Source organism: Mastigoproctus giganteus, chromosome 4 (genome assembly GCF_048544385.1).
Source record: "Mastigoproctus giganteus isolate SK-2022 chromosome 4, ASM4854438v1, whole genome shotgun sequence".
NCBI lineage: Eukaryota > Metazoa > Arthropoda > Arachnida > Uropygi > Thelyphonidae > Mastigoproctus > Mastigoproctus giganteus.
Window position 1 is genome coordinate 104288359 of NC_143578.1, and position 14236 is coordinate 104302594.

A 14236-nucleotide genomic window follows, 5' to 3' on the forward strand; every position below is an offset into this window, starting at 1 on the left:
AACTGCTCAGAAAACTTCATATCTGGTTGCACAATTACCCCCAGGTCATTTTCACTCTCTACCACTGTCAGTGTAGTACCACACAGTTGATACGTTACTCTGGGGGTACTGCTTCCCATATGCAGTACTTTACATTTGTCAATGTTAAACTTCAGTTGCCACCTCTCAGCCCATCTGCTCAACTTTTCTAGATCCTTTTGCAGCAGCATACTGTCATTAGTGTTATTACCAATCCTGCTGACCTTCATATCATCTGCAAACTTGGACATTAAGCCTGATATACCATCATCAATATCATTAATGAATACAGAAAACAACAATGGACCCAACACTGAACCCTGGGGGGACTCCACTAATAACATTAGTACACGAAGAGCAGTGTCCACTGATCACCACTCTCTGTCTTCTTCCACTCAACCAACCCTTTATCCATAGCAGCAATTTGCCTCCAATGCCACAGTACTCCAATTTGTGCAGCAGTCTTCCATGTGTGCAACAGTATCAAAAGCATTCCTAATTCTTTGGGATCACAGTCACAATGATCACAATGTCACCAGCAAATCGTAACTGGTTTATATACTCTCCATTCACATTGACTCCTTTCTGCGACCAGTCTAATCTTCTGAAAGCTTCTTCAAGAGCAGCAGTAAACAACTTCAGAGATATTGTGCCTCCTTGTCGAACTCCGTTCTCAATTTTACATTTGCTACTGTCTTTGTCTAGTCTAATAAAGGAGGTAGCATTCTCATTTATTTTCTTCAAAATCATAATGTATGGGTTATTTATGCTTTGTGTTTCTAGTGTGCAAAACATTGCTTTATGCTGTATGGATTCAAATGACTTTTCATAATACACAAAATTCCAGGCATAATGGTATTTTATATTCATTTGCTTTCTCCATTAGCTGTGATATTAAGTGAAGGTGATCCATAGTTGAGAATCCAGTCCTAAAGCCAGCTTGCTCTTTTGGTTGATTCTTGTCAAGTATTCTTTTTAATCTGTTAGTGATGACCTTGTGAACAACTTGTAGATGTGGGACAACAAGTTAATTGGGCTATAATTTTCAATTTCTGATTTATCTCCTTCCTTTTGAAGCAAAATTATGATTGCATTATTAATCGTGGAAGCTACTAAAAGTTTCATACCTATTAAGAAATATTGTTCAGGGTTTAGGCCTAAATGGTTGTCAAATGAACTAATGAGACTTGAGGCAGAGAAGAAAAATGCATCGGATGCATATAAATTATCAGGCGACACAGAGCCTATGGCAGATATAAGCTAGTCTGTAATCAAGTCACAAAGGAGGTTAGGCAGGCAAAGGCAGATTACGAGAAATCTTTGGCAAAGGATGCTAAGAAAAACAGCAAGGATTTCTTTACTTATTGGTCCACTTGATATCGATGGTTCGACTGTTGATGATCCTGCACAGAAAGAAAACAAACTGAATGATATTTTGCATCTACATTCATACAAGAGGAGTTATTAAGGTTTGAAAATGCCAGAAGTTATCAAATTGTAGCAGGGTGCTTAATGATTTTTTAATAATTGAGAGCAAAGTGGAAGAGAAACTGTTGAAGTTAAACGTAAGAAAAGCACCTGGGGTCGATGGGATCTATCCAGTTATATTAAAGGAGGCGGCAAAGCAACTTTAATATAACTGGATCTATCCAGTTATATTAAAGGAGGCGGCAAAGCATCTCCAGTCCCACGGACTGGAGATGTGCAAATGTATCCCCAATTCACAAAGGGGGTTCGAAGGGTGACACGAGTAATTACAGACCAGTTAGTTTAACTTCTGTTCCGGGTAAAATAATGGAGTCGCTGGTTAAAGATGCATTGCAGGATCATCTAGACAAGACTGCAGCAATAATTCAGACACAGCATGGGTTTGTTAAGGGAAAGTCTTGTCTGACAAATTTGATAGGATATTATGATGTGGTTACAAAGGAACTGGATGCAAAAAATAATTTTGATATCATATATTTGGATTTCAGGAAAGCTTTTGACACTGTTGCACATGGAAGACTACTGTACAAATTGGAGCAGAATGGTATTAAGGGTAAGTTGCTACAATGGATAAAAAGATGGTTGAGTGGGAGAAGACAGAGGGTTGTAATCAATGGGTGCTGCTCTTCTTGGACTAATGTTATTAGTGGAGTCCCACAGGGTTTGGTGTTGGGTCCACTGTTGTTTTGTATATTTATCAATGATATTGATGAAGGTATATCAGACTTAGTGTCGAAGTTTGCAGGGTTGTTAATGATAGTAATGGCAGTGTTCTCCTGCAATAGTATCTAGAAAATTTGAGCAGATGGGCTGAGAAGTGGCAACTGAAGTTTAACATTGACAAATGCAAAGTATACTGCATATGGGTAGAAGTAATCCCAGAGAAATGTACCTACTGTGAGGTACTACACTAAAGGTGGTAGAAAATGAAAAAGACCTAGGAGTAATTGTGCAGTCAGATATGAAGTTTTCTGATCAATGCAGACAGGCTGCCAGGGCATGTCATGGGATTTTTGTCAATGATATACAGGAATTTTGCTAGCAGGGAAAAGGAGGTGATTGTCCCTCTGTATAAGGCAATGGTCAGACCATGCCTTGAGTACTGTGTACAGATCTGGAGGCCTCATTTTTGGAAGGATGTAGATTTGCTTGAGCGTGTACAGAGAAGGGCAACAAGATTGGTGAGGGGAATGAAAAGGTGGTCTTAACAAGAAAAGGCTTAAGTTCTGCAAATTGCAGTGGCTGGAGACTAGCACCTGCGAGGTGATCTGATTGTGTATTGCAAGGTGTATAAGACCTTGAGTGGGTTGAGCATGCTGAATTCTGATGGGATTCTTCCACTTGTTCTGATTACGAACCTAAGGGGGCATAAATTCAAATTGAGGAAAGACAGATGTGGAATAGATGTGCGGAAATTTGCCTTTAGCCATCATGTGGTTAATTGCTGGGACAAACTTCTATCTGTCGTTGTGGAATTTGATAGGTTAAATAAATTTAAGGAGGAACTGGACAAACATTTAGAGGGAATTGTTCTGTAAATTGTTTTTTTATTTTATTATTAACATATATATTTTTTGGCTGATGCTGCATAAGCTCATCACTTGCTTTCTTGCATCACGTGCCACTACTACCACAGTAACTTCTTCTCCTTCACCCGGAGCGTTCTGATTCTTCATTTTCTTCAATGCATGTTCTACTTCATCAGGAAGAATATTGGGTATATCATACATGTTGCTAATTTGTGATCCATCTTCCTAACTGCTTGCATCATTTCCTTGCTCCTTATATAATTCTTTATAGTAGTCTTCTGCTATTTGAATTATGCCTTCTCTGTTATTTATAAGTAAACCATCGCTATTCTTCAATTTCAGAATCATTTGTCTTTCTCTATTACTATTCATGACTGCTGATTTATGTCCTTTGTTTTCCGTGAATGCTTGTTGTACTTTTCCTGTGTTAAATCTTCTTATGTCCTCTCTGAGTCTCTTTCTAATGGCTAAAATGAAACCACATACTAACTTAACTGATTAGTGAATTTTCTGTAGTCAGAGCTAAAACCTTTTTAGTATAAAAATTTTATATAATGGAAGCTACATATTGCAACTGTTTTCATCAATATCAATAACTGGATACCTCAATCACATTAAGCATCAAGTTCTGATGGTTGTGAACAGTTCTGAATGACTTAGTGGACTGTTGCTCTGTCTTATTGTAATTGTGAACTTTTACGGTATGTTGAAACTCCAAAGAAGCTCATTCTTCCAACTTGGTAATGAGTTTAATGAACAGAATTTTAAGCAATTAGAAATCCACAGTTTAAAATTTCCTCTGTCCTATAGGCAGAGGAAATTTTAAAATAGTACTTAAAAATTATCTTTAACTTGTGTATGTGTATATGTTTTGTTGTTTTTTTAATTTTTATTTTATTATCTTTATGTAAGTGGATGAAGGAATTTAATTTTTAAAAAATTCTTAAACAGTTAATTACTGAAAGTGTGTTCATGACACAAAAATTTCTTCATCTATTTACTATTAAGAAAACTCAAGGCCATAACTAACAACACTAAACTAAAAGCGCAGCACCAACATCATGGTTCAGTATCAGCAATGCTGAGAGGCTAAATGGTTAAAAATCAAGAAAAATGTATGTAAGTACTCACTTGGTCATTATCGTCAGTAGCAGGCGAATAAAAATAAAAATCGGGGAAGGTAGAAATTCTCTTAAAAAAATGCTGAATAATACTAGAAAATTTGTTTTTAATATCTGAATGTAACTGTTGGAGGTGTTCACAAGGAAGGTGTCGTTGAAGCACATCCAAAGGAAAACAACATCTTCTGGTTGAATTCTTGCTGAAAATAGAATTCATAGGTAATGCAGTTAAAAACAAAAAATTCCAGAATGAAAAATATATATATATAATTTTAACTAAAATCTACTGGCTTTTCTAAAATTGTTCAGTTATGAAATGTACTTTGTGTTAATATATACTAAAGAAATTGTTTAGAACTAAATAAGAAAACAGTTGCTTGGAGAAACACTTTTACAGAGCACAAAGAGTTGCTTGGCACCGCAGGTCAATAAGCATTATAAAAAAATTAATGGAACTCGCAGATGGAAGCAATGACAAGACCATATTATAAGTAAGGACAATAACAAAAAGTTTGGGATAACAAATATGCAATCAAAGGTTATTGAACAAATTTCATATGGAATGAGCTAAACAGACATTTCTAGCAAAAATGAATGGCAATAAGTGTAAAAGCAAACCAAGGGTAAAATGGATTAATGGTATTGAGCAAGCAAGCATTAAAAGGAAGCAGGTTTATTCTGGCTAACTATAAAGATCTAACAGTTAACAGAATAGCATAAAACAAAATACAAATGGAAGTTTACTTATTTTTACTACCACAGTAACAAGTACACAAACTGAATATAGTAAATAAATTTGATAATGATCTTATTAAAATATTGACTTGACTGCCATCTGAGCTAGTTATAAACTTTTTTTTCTTAAGAAAAACATTTACCAGCATGCATTACTTTCAAAATAGTTTTGAGTTACAGTCATCCCTCGATTTGCATGGATTCACTATTGTGAGTCAGGTATTTACTACCAAAATTTTAGATTGTGCAGCGAGTTTTGCTACCTGTGCAATTTTTGTTTACGAAGCTTCAAAAATAGGAATGAAAGGCAGATTTTGAAAATTTTTTTTACATGATTGAAGATTTTATTGAAGTAGAAACACATTTCACCATAATAACATAAAATCCTACAGAAGATAGTATTATTGCAAATGCAATAAGATCAAGTTTACTACCCATTTATTATTATCTTTTATTATTATTATTATCATTAGCCATATGGTGCAAGGAAGCCTGAGGCTTTTGCTGCACCAGCCAGGAAAAAAAAAAAAAAAAAAAAAAATTCTAATTTATCCTAAGAGAGAGAGAAAGAAGTAGAAGGAAATCACCAAGGAAGAGAAGAATGATGATATCCAGCTCAGAACCCTGGGTGTGCCAAGCCCATGCTCACAAGGCGCCTCCGTAGCCAGGTGGGAAGGAGCAGCAGTGCGTAGCACACGCTTCTTGATTAGACCGGGGTTCGAGCCCGTCACCACCAAATACGGAGGATGCGGAAAGGTCAGGGAATGACCACCGCACCGGAGCAATATGGCCTTAGTTGCTAATGCTCCTAAAAACCAAACAACAACAACAACAACAACAGCCCATGCTCACCAGATGTGAGCCTCTGGGGTTTAATTAGATTGCACTAACAGAAAAGCCCAATAAACCAGAAAGTGCAAATTGTTTTTATTGTCTTATGGTAGTGACCTCCAGAAATGTGCTTTAGATAAATATCACAAAGGCGTTCAAATCTGATTATTATAGCCAAACACGGCAATAAACAGTGGTTTGTTTGTCTGGTTATTTTTGAAACAACTTCCTTATTTGGGAATCCCCTTCATCAGTTATCCTACGTTAGCTGTTCAGACAGAATCTTTTTCTGGCTCGCGCAACATAAAGTGTTTTAATCGGTAAGAATTGCTTTTGCTGATTTAATATTTCTTGTCTATATAAAGTGTGTGTTTAATTAGTGCCTAAAATGAAGAAAGCTACAACAAAAAAAAATTTTTAATTTAGAGGAAAAATTAAAAATCATTAAGGAGTTAGGAAATGGCAAAAAAATTGTGATGTTGGCCAAGAAATACAGCATAAATGAATCTAGCATTTGACAAATTAGGGAAAATGCTAAGAAAATTAAAAGTTCAGTTTGCTGTTCCACACTATTGGCTGCAAAAATCACTACAAAAGTGAAAAATCCATCAATAGAGAAAACTGAAAAATTACTTTCTTTCTGGATAGAAGATCTTAATCAAAAGAGAATGCCTCTTAGTTCAGATATTATTCTTGCCAGAAGAAGAAGCCGGTCCATCCAATGCAGATATCTTTCAGGCCAGTAAGGGTTGGTTTAAAAATTAAAAAAAAAAAACATCAAAGTCTTCACAAACTAAAATTAATGGGCAAACCAGCGAGTGCAAATATGGAAGCTGCTTCTTTGTATCCGAAAACTTTAAAGGATGTTATTGTGACTGAGGGCTATCAAGTAAGTCAAGTGTTTAGTGTTTAATGCTGATGAGACCGGCTTATTTTGGAAGCAATGCCAAGCTGAACATTCATTTCAAAGAAGAGAAAACTGCCCCAGGTTTCAAAGCTGCAAAAGATACATTAACACTTTTGTTATGTGGCAATACAGAGGGTGACTTTAAGAGTGAAAACCGCTCTAACTTATACATCAGAATAAGAAAATCCTCGTGCTTTTAAAGGAATATCAAAAAGTTCCTTATGAGTTAACTGGAAATCAAGCGAAAAAGCCTGGATGACAGCTAAAACCTTCACGGATTACTTTTTAAATTGCTTTTGCATCAAAACAAAAAGATATTGCCTGAAGAAGAGCATAGCATTCAAAATCTTGCTCATTCTTCACAATGCGCCCAGCCATCCTGCACATTTGTTTGATCTGCACCCAAATGTGAAAATTCACCTTTCTTCCGGCGAATACAAGTTTGTTAATTCAGCCGATGGACCAAGGTGTTATAGCTTCCTTTAAACTTTATTACCTAATAAGGTCTTTGTTACAATTGGTAAGAGCTACTGATGGAATAGACAGTCTTTCAATTCGAAATTATTGGTGAAATCATAACATTCTTCATGTTGTAAAAAATATTGAATTCGTATGGGGTGAAGTTAAGAACTCAACAATGAATGCAGTGTGGAAAAAACTGCAGCCACAAAGATGTACTAAAGAAGCCATGGTTGAAATGCCAGAGACAGTTGAGATTGTGAGAATTGGCAAAATGATTAGCTGAGATGAATTTGAAGAACTGGAACCAGCAGATATCATAGAAGGCTTTGATTCTCACAGAGAACAATTATCAGTGGACAATATTTTTTCACAATGTGAAGAAGAAGATAACAAAAATGATAAAAATGAAGAAGATGCACACAAAAATTTGACCACGAAGAGACTAGATAAGTTTTTAAGACTTGCAAATCGGCTTAGCCAAGAAGCTCTGGATATGGATCCAATTTGGAGAGGAGTTTAAATTTTTGCAGAACTTTATCATTAGCTTTAGTTCCTTATGAAGAAATTTATAGAGAAAAACAGCGTGCTTCTGAGCAAAAAATTTTAACAAATTTTTTTCAAAAGATGCCAGATACCATTGCAAGTTTATCACAGAAAAACAGCAACAAAGAAGCAATGAATTTAGATTAAAAATCTAGAGATAAGTATTAGCAAGATTAAATTTACAGACATGTTTATAATTTTTTCCCCCCCAATTAATTTTTTTTTTTTTTTTTTTTTTTTGTGTACAGGTAAGGAACCCTCATTATGTCATATAAAATATGTTTCTCATTGTGTGGATTTGGACTGCTCAGTGTTGTTTCCCGGAGTGTAACCATCGCACAAATCGGGGATTACTGTACTCATAATTAAATTTATTGTAACTTATAATTACAGAAATAACTTTATAATTAAAAGAAATCTGCATTGAAAAAAAAGTATGGAAAAAATCCAAATATCAAAAGACAGTGTGAGTAGCATGAAATATACTCTTCCAAGAAGAGCACCCTAGATAATCAGTAACCAGTACACAAAACGAATATAATAAATAAATTTGATAATGATCTTAGTAAAATATTGACTTGGCCACCTTGGTCTTCCAGGGTTTGGTCTGGTCCTGCTTAAGACATTTTTTTTATATGCAGAGACAGAAAATCAAAAGTCACCCAGGAAATTTAATAATCAAAGTTAACCATGACACTGAATAATTAACCCATACTAAATCCATTAACAATCTCAAATAAAACCAGTATTATCAATTAACTTATCATGCAAAATGCATTGCAACTATATATTCTATGAATAAATTTAAACTAACATATATGCATGCTGACAAAAATAGGAAAATATTTTCATAAGTTTAATTTTTCACAGTCTAGAATTTTACGGAACATTAAAATTAACTGTTACATAAAAAAAAACATTTGAAACTAACCTGGTATTTGAGTCTCCTGTTAAACTGTCTGAGGAGTTCAAAATTTCTTTTCTTTGTTGTTTTGCATTATTTATAATGGTTCGCTCAGTTAAGCGATAAGTTTGTTCTACTGTAGCTTTCATGCAGAAGTCTTTCATATGTCCACAGATCATACGAAGAAAATATGAGATATCAATTTCTAGAAGCGTTTCCCTACAAATTGTGTCCATTGCTGCTTCAATATCGTGCTTATTAACAGTATAGCCCAACTGCAGTGATCTGTAAATAAAAAAATAATCCACAATTCATAAGAAATGGTTGAATGCAAAAGATCTAGTTTCACTGTTTTATAAAACAATATATTACTTATTCAATAACAGTTAGATATATCATTTTATAAAAAGAATTTTATATTTATCAAAGTCTACAGAAACTATAGTAAAGGGACTGCAACAGCAGAATAAATAAAGAGGAGCTTTACATAAGAGCCATCATTATACCACACCTTAAATTGTGAACCATTTAACCAATAAGTTGCCTGACTCTAGAACCTTGAAAAGGTAGCACATCGCTGAAATGAGATGTATACTGCTTTATTCTATCGATTGCCACCACTCAAATTACACTATTTCAGAGACAGTCTCCTTATCGGTATGCAGGTGATGGTGTGATGTGGATGATTAGCGGCACAAGGTCTGCTTAGGGCAAAGTATTTAAAGCAGTCAAAGCCATATTTTTTAAGATAGGAAAAATGCATCCTAATTCATCCAGTTTCCAATGATGCAAGAAAGTGAAAAAGGTTCTTGCAACTGTGCTAGGGAATGGAAAGCATTAATTACTGTATGGGAATACTGAGAACAAGATACCCGAGACACCAAAATATATTTAATTGTATGCTGTGATGAACTTTGCATGCATAGTAGCAGATATGACATCCCCCCCCCCACAAGAGCAGAATCAAGTGAGTTAGACTGGTGTACCCTATTCATGCAAGTACTCCAGAAATCTTCTTTCCCATTTTGTCCAAAGCTGGAGTTCCATAATTGTGACTCCTGTTTTATTTGCAGAGTTTGTTGTTCACTTCCAAATTTGTAACCACTGAACTCTACAAACTCACTACATATGAGTTAGAAAATCTACATGGTACTTAAGATGTAGGTTCTGTAAGGACTGGGCATTTGGCTGTTTGGTCTGCATGCTGAGTCCATGGAATGCCAGCATATCCAGGAATCCAGCAAAAATTGAGAGAATGGCCATTTGTGGTTCAACGATTCAATCAAAACACACACTTCCCAACTCACCTGTCCATCACTCTATTAATTTTCTTAATTCTTAATTAAATTTATTTAAACACCCCACAGCCATGACACTAGATGGTAGCTTGTTTCAGCAATCAAATCCTCTCAGATTGAAGGCAAATTTCTACTGCAGCAATCCTTTTTTAATTTAAGATGTGAGTTTTCCAAGAGTGTTAAGATTTCCATCAGCATTTAGGAGTCAATCAGGTCTCCTCGCAGGGACCTAGTTTCTAAGCACAGCAATTTACAGAAACTGAAGTCATTTGTGGTAAGAGTACCCTTTTTTGTCCTTGACTAATTTGTTTTCTCTATCTCTTTGAAGAGATCCACCTCCTTCTTAAAACGAAGATTACAGACCTGTATGCAGTGTTCCAGATGTAGTCAAACCATTTCCGTACACAATGGATATCACTTCCCTGTTAATGTATATTCCTGTATATTATTGACACAACCCAATGAGCTGTCCTACCAACCAGTCTGCACTGCTCATAAAACTTCATGTCAGTCCATACAATTAACCCTAGATATTTTTTCATTCTTCATCAAAATTGAGTGTGATACCACCTAATTGGTATGTTATTCTGGGATTACTGCTTACCATATGCAGGTACATTCTTCAATGTTCAAACCTCAACTGCCACTTCTCAATCCACCTGCCTAATTTTTCTAGGTCTTTTTGCAGAAGGTATGCTTTGATTATTGTCACCTCCCACTCTTCTAACCTTTGTATTATCTAAAATCTTAGACAGTAAACTTACTATGCCTTCATCAACACTGTTAATAAATAGTGAAAACAGTAAGGGGGCCAGCACTGAACCCTGAGGGATGATAATTAATGTTATTTATACCCCTAATAATAATATTAATTCAAGAAGAACAGTGCCTCTGTCATCTACCATTAAACCATCCCTTTATCCACAGCAGTAACTTGCCCCTAATGCAACACACTGCTATCATTTTTAAGGCAGTCTTTCGTGGAACATTGTCAAAAGCTTTTCTGAAAACTAAGTACATGGTGTTAATTTTATTTTTTGCATCCAATTCCTTTGTTACTGCATCACAAAGATGGCCCATAGCGAATCAACTTGGTCAGAAAAGATATCTGCTTAAAATATCTAAGCTGTGATTTCTTTAGGGCCAACTTAAGCAAACTCTGTTTTGCTTTTTTTTCTTTGCATTCTTTACATCTTATACACATCTCTCTTGCCTCAGGTCTGCTTAACCTCCTTATTGACTTGACTGCAGACTAATTTGTAATTATTGTAGTTGTCATTAAAAATTATGCATTGTAATTACTGTAGGTGACATTATAAATTATCCATTGATAATTTATAATGATCCTATGTATTTTTCTTCCCTGCCATTAGTCTCATTGGTTCATCTGATATCTATTTATGTCTACACCTTGAATCACACCTCTTTATTTGTTTAAAAATCTTAGTGGCTTCTATGATTACTTCCCTGAAGGTACCCGATTTAGAATTTGTAGTTTGTCAACATCATCAGCTGATTCCACTGACAGAAATTTAAAAACCACCTAAGACCACCAGAATCACCTTAAAGGAAACAGAGAAGCAACCCCAAAATAATTTATATGCTTGGTGGGGCTGAATTAAAGTCAGAGGAAGAATGGGAGTTACACATAAGTTCTCTAAGCTCTCCACTTAATGCACATTTTACTGTAATATAGAATACAGCCACTCCCGAACTTACGTCAGGGTTGCGTTCTGTGGAACTCTACTTAAGTCAAATTTTACGTACGTGGGAATTTCCCTAAATGCTTATGCAGCACTCGCAACTATGTGTGCCGAATTTGATTGAAGCAAAAAAGAAATGTTTGACAAACATGTAAATAGAATTATTTATTCAATTTTTTATCTCATGTTCAGGAAAAATTACAAAAGTGTACAAAATACAACAATTACAAAAACAGAGAGGGCAAATTACAAAAAGAGAGAAGAGACAGACCTAACGTCAGCAAGTTTTACCTTTCGAGCATCGTTACCAGAATCAACATCTCCAGCTGATACACCACTGCAGAGGTTGTGGGCTGTGGAGATTTAGAAGGAATTTTTTCCAACACATAACAAAATTTTTCTGCAGCTGCAGAATTGACACTGGCGACTTCATGGCATATTTGAATATTTTGGAAACCAGCGTGACACTTGAACTTATTAAAACACCCGTTGCTTGCCACAAACTTGGTTTAGGGTTCGGCGTACTTATCCTTAAATCTCTTCATAAATACTTCCTGCTTTTGCTTGAATGACCATTAGACTAAAGGGCACTCACTTCTCAATCTGATTTTTCCATCCATATTATTAATAGCTTTTCCACCTTCGATATAGCATCTGAACACTGTTGATCTTAAATGTGCTGATCCTTTAACATGTTCTTTATATGCACACTGTCCTTTAAAATAGTATTCACTGTTGAAGCAGCAACGCCTAATTCCTGTGCAAAACACAACAAACTTTGTCCTGCTTCTTACTTCTTAATCATAGGGGTAGAATTTTTCTCAGCCTAGTCTGTGCTTGTTAACAGGAGAGACTGCTTCTAGAGGGATGGGATACACTTAAATAGAAAGGGTGCAAGAATATTTGCTGATGTTATCAAGGCAGTGTTAAGTGGGTTGGAAAACTGCTAGCTTCGGAAGGATACACAGACTAATAGATTAACAATAGCGACTGGCAGAGATGAAAGTGATTATTGCACTGCTTCTATTAGAATGAACATCAGCCTGGAAAACAAGGTGAAGGGGATTTCAGAGGCTGCTGAGAGTCATTGCAGAACAAATAAATACATGGGCTGTGTTAGGGTTTGTTTGTTATTTGGATTTTAGGAGCATTAGCAACTAAGGCCATATTGCTCCGGGATATGCGGTGGTCATTCCCTGATCTTTGGGCACCTCCGTAGCCAGGTGGGAAGAGGCAGCAGAGCGTAGCACATGCTTCTTGATTAGACCGGGGTTCGAGCCCATCACCACCAAATATGGAGGATGCGGAAAGGTCAGGGAATGACCACCGCATATCCCGGAGCAATATGGCCTTAGTTGCTAATGCTCCTAAAAATCAAATAACAAAGAGACAACAAACAAACCCTGATCTTTCCGCATCCTGCGTATTTGGTGGTGACGGACTCGAACCCCGGTCTAATCAAGAAGCATGTGCTACGCACTGCTGCTCCTTCCCACCTGGCTACGGAGGTGCCCGCTGTGTTAGGGTAGCTAAGAATAGGAACAGGTGCATGTATACTTGCGTGTACACCAATGCTAAGAGTTTGGTAAATAAATTTGATGAATTTGAGGAGTTGGTCAAAACACCAAAGGCAGATACTGTTGAGATATCAGAGATGTTGAGATATCAGAATTTTTTTCAGTGTTGTTTGTACTTGTTAACAGGAGAGACTGCTTCTACAGGGATGGGATACACTTAAATAAAAAGGGGGCAAGAATATTTGCTGATGCTATCAAGGCACGGTTAAGTGGGTCGGAAAACCGCTAGCTTCGGGGATCCAAGGACTAACAGATTAACAGTAGCCACTGGCAGAGGTGAAAGTGATTCTTGCACTGCTTCTTTTGGAATGAGAAGGAGCCCGGAAAACGAGATGCAGGATATTTCAGAGACTGCTGGGAGTCATTGCAGAACAAATAAACACATGGGATGTGTAAGGGTAGCTAAGAATAGAAACAGGTGCATGTATATTTGCGTGTACACCAATCCTAAGAGTTTGGTAAATAAATTTGATGAATTTGAGGAGTTGGTCAAAACATTAAATTTTTGTTTTGTTTGTTTTGTTTTGGTGTTATTGGCGCATTAGCTACTAAGGCTATAATGTGCCAAGACCATGTAATTAATAGAAATTTAAACTTTCAGTGACCTAACTAGTTAGGTCACCATGTCAAAATAAACAATAACAAAAGTATAAAAGATAAATCAATAGAAAAAAAACAATAAAATGTAAATTTTATATAGCAGTAAAAATGTTTATTGATTTTAAAAAGCTAAAAACAGCAGACACATGGTCATTGTCAGATAAAATCTGACTGAGTGTATAAGGCTCAGCCAGATGACTAAAAACGGTAAAGTATAAATCACGTTCGTGTCTAAAACGTTGGTTAAAATGTGGTGAATAGATAAAAAGGTGTCGCATTGCTCGCACATAGGACAGTCATCTGCCCTCAGCAGAAAAGAATGTGTAAGATGACTGTGTCCTATGCGGAGACGAGCTAGAACAACTTCCTCCTTACGAATCCTGCGAAGACTAGACTGCCACGGTTCAATTACAGGCTTTATACGATATAATTTATTCGCAGTCTGTCTATTCCACGAGTCCTGCCATTGGGAGTGTATGTTTTGATGTATTATTTGCCTGTAGTCTGTATAGGGGACTAA

General features: G+C 36.1%; 1 protein-coding gene across 1 annotated transcript in view; it reads right to left on the bottom strand.

Moving 5' to 3' along the window:
- LOC150086960 (KICSTOR complex protein SZT2-like) overlaps nucleotides 1–14236 on the bottom strand; it is a 1378951-nt gene that overhangs the window by 931304 nt on the left and 433411 nt on the right. Inside the window, exons 24-25 of the mRNA XM_090372336.1 lie at nucleotides 8566–8823; nucleotides 4167–4356 (exon numbers count right to left, since the gene is read on the bottom strand). Of these exons, the coding sequence (XP_090228462.1) occupies nucleotides 4167–4356; nucleotides 8566–8823 (448 nt within the window). The remainder of the gene's footprint in view (nucleotides 1–4166; nucleotides 4357–8565; nucleotides 8824–14236) is intronic.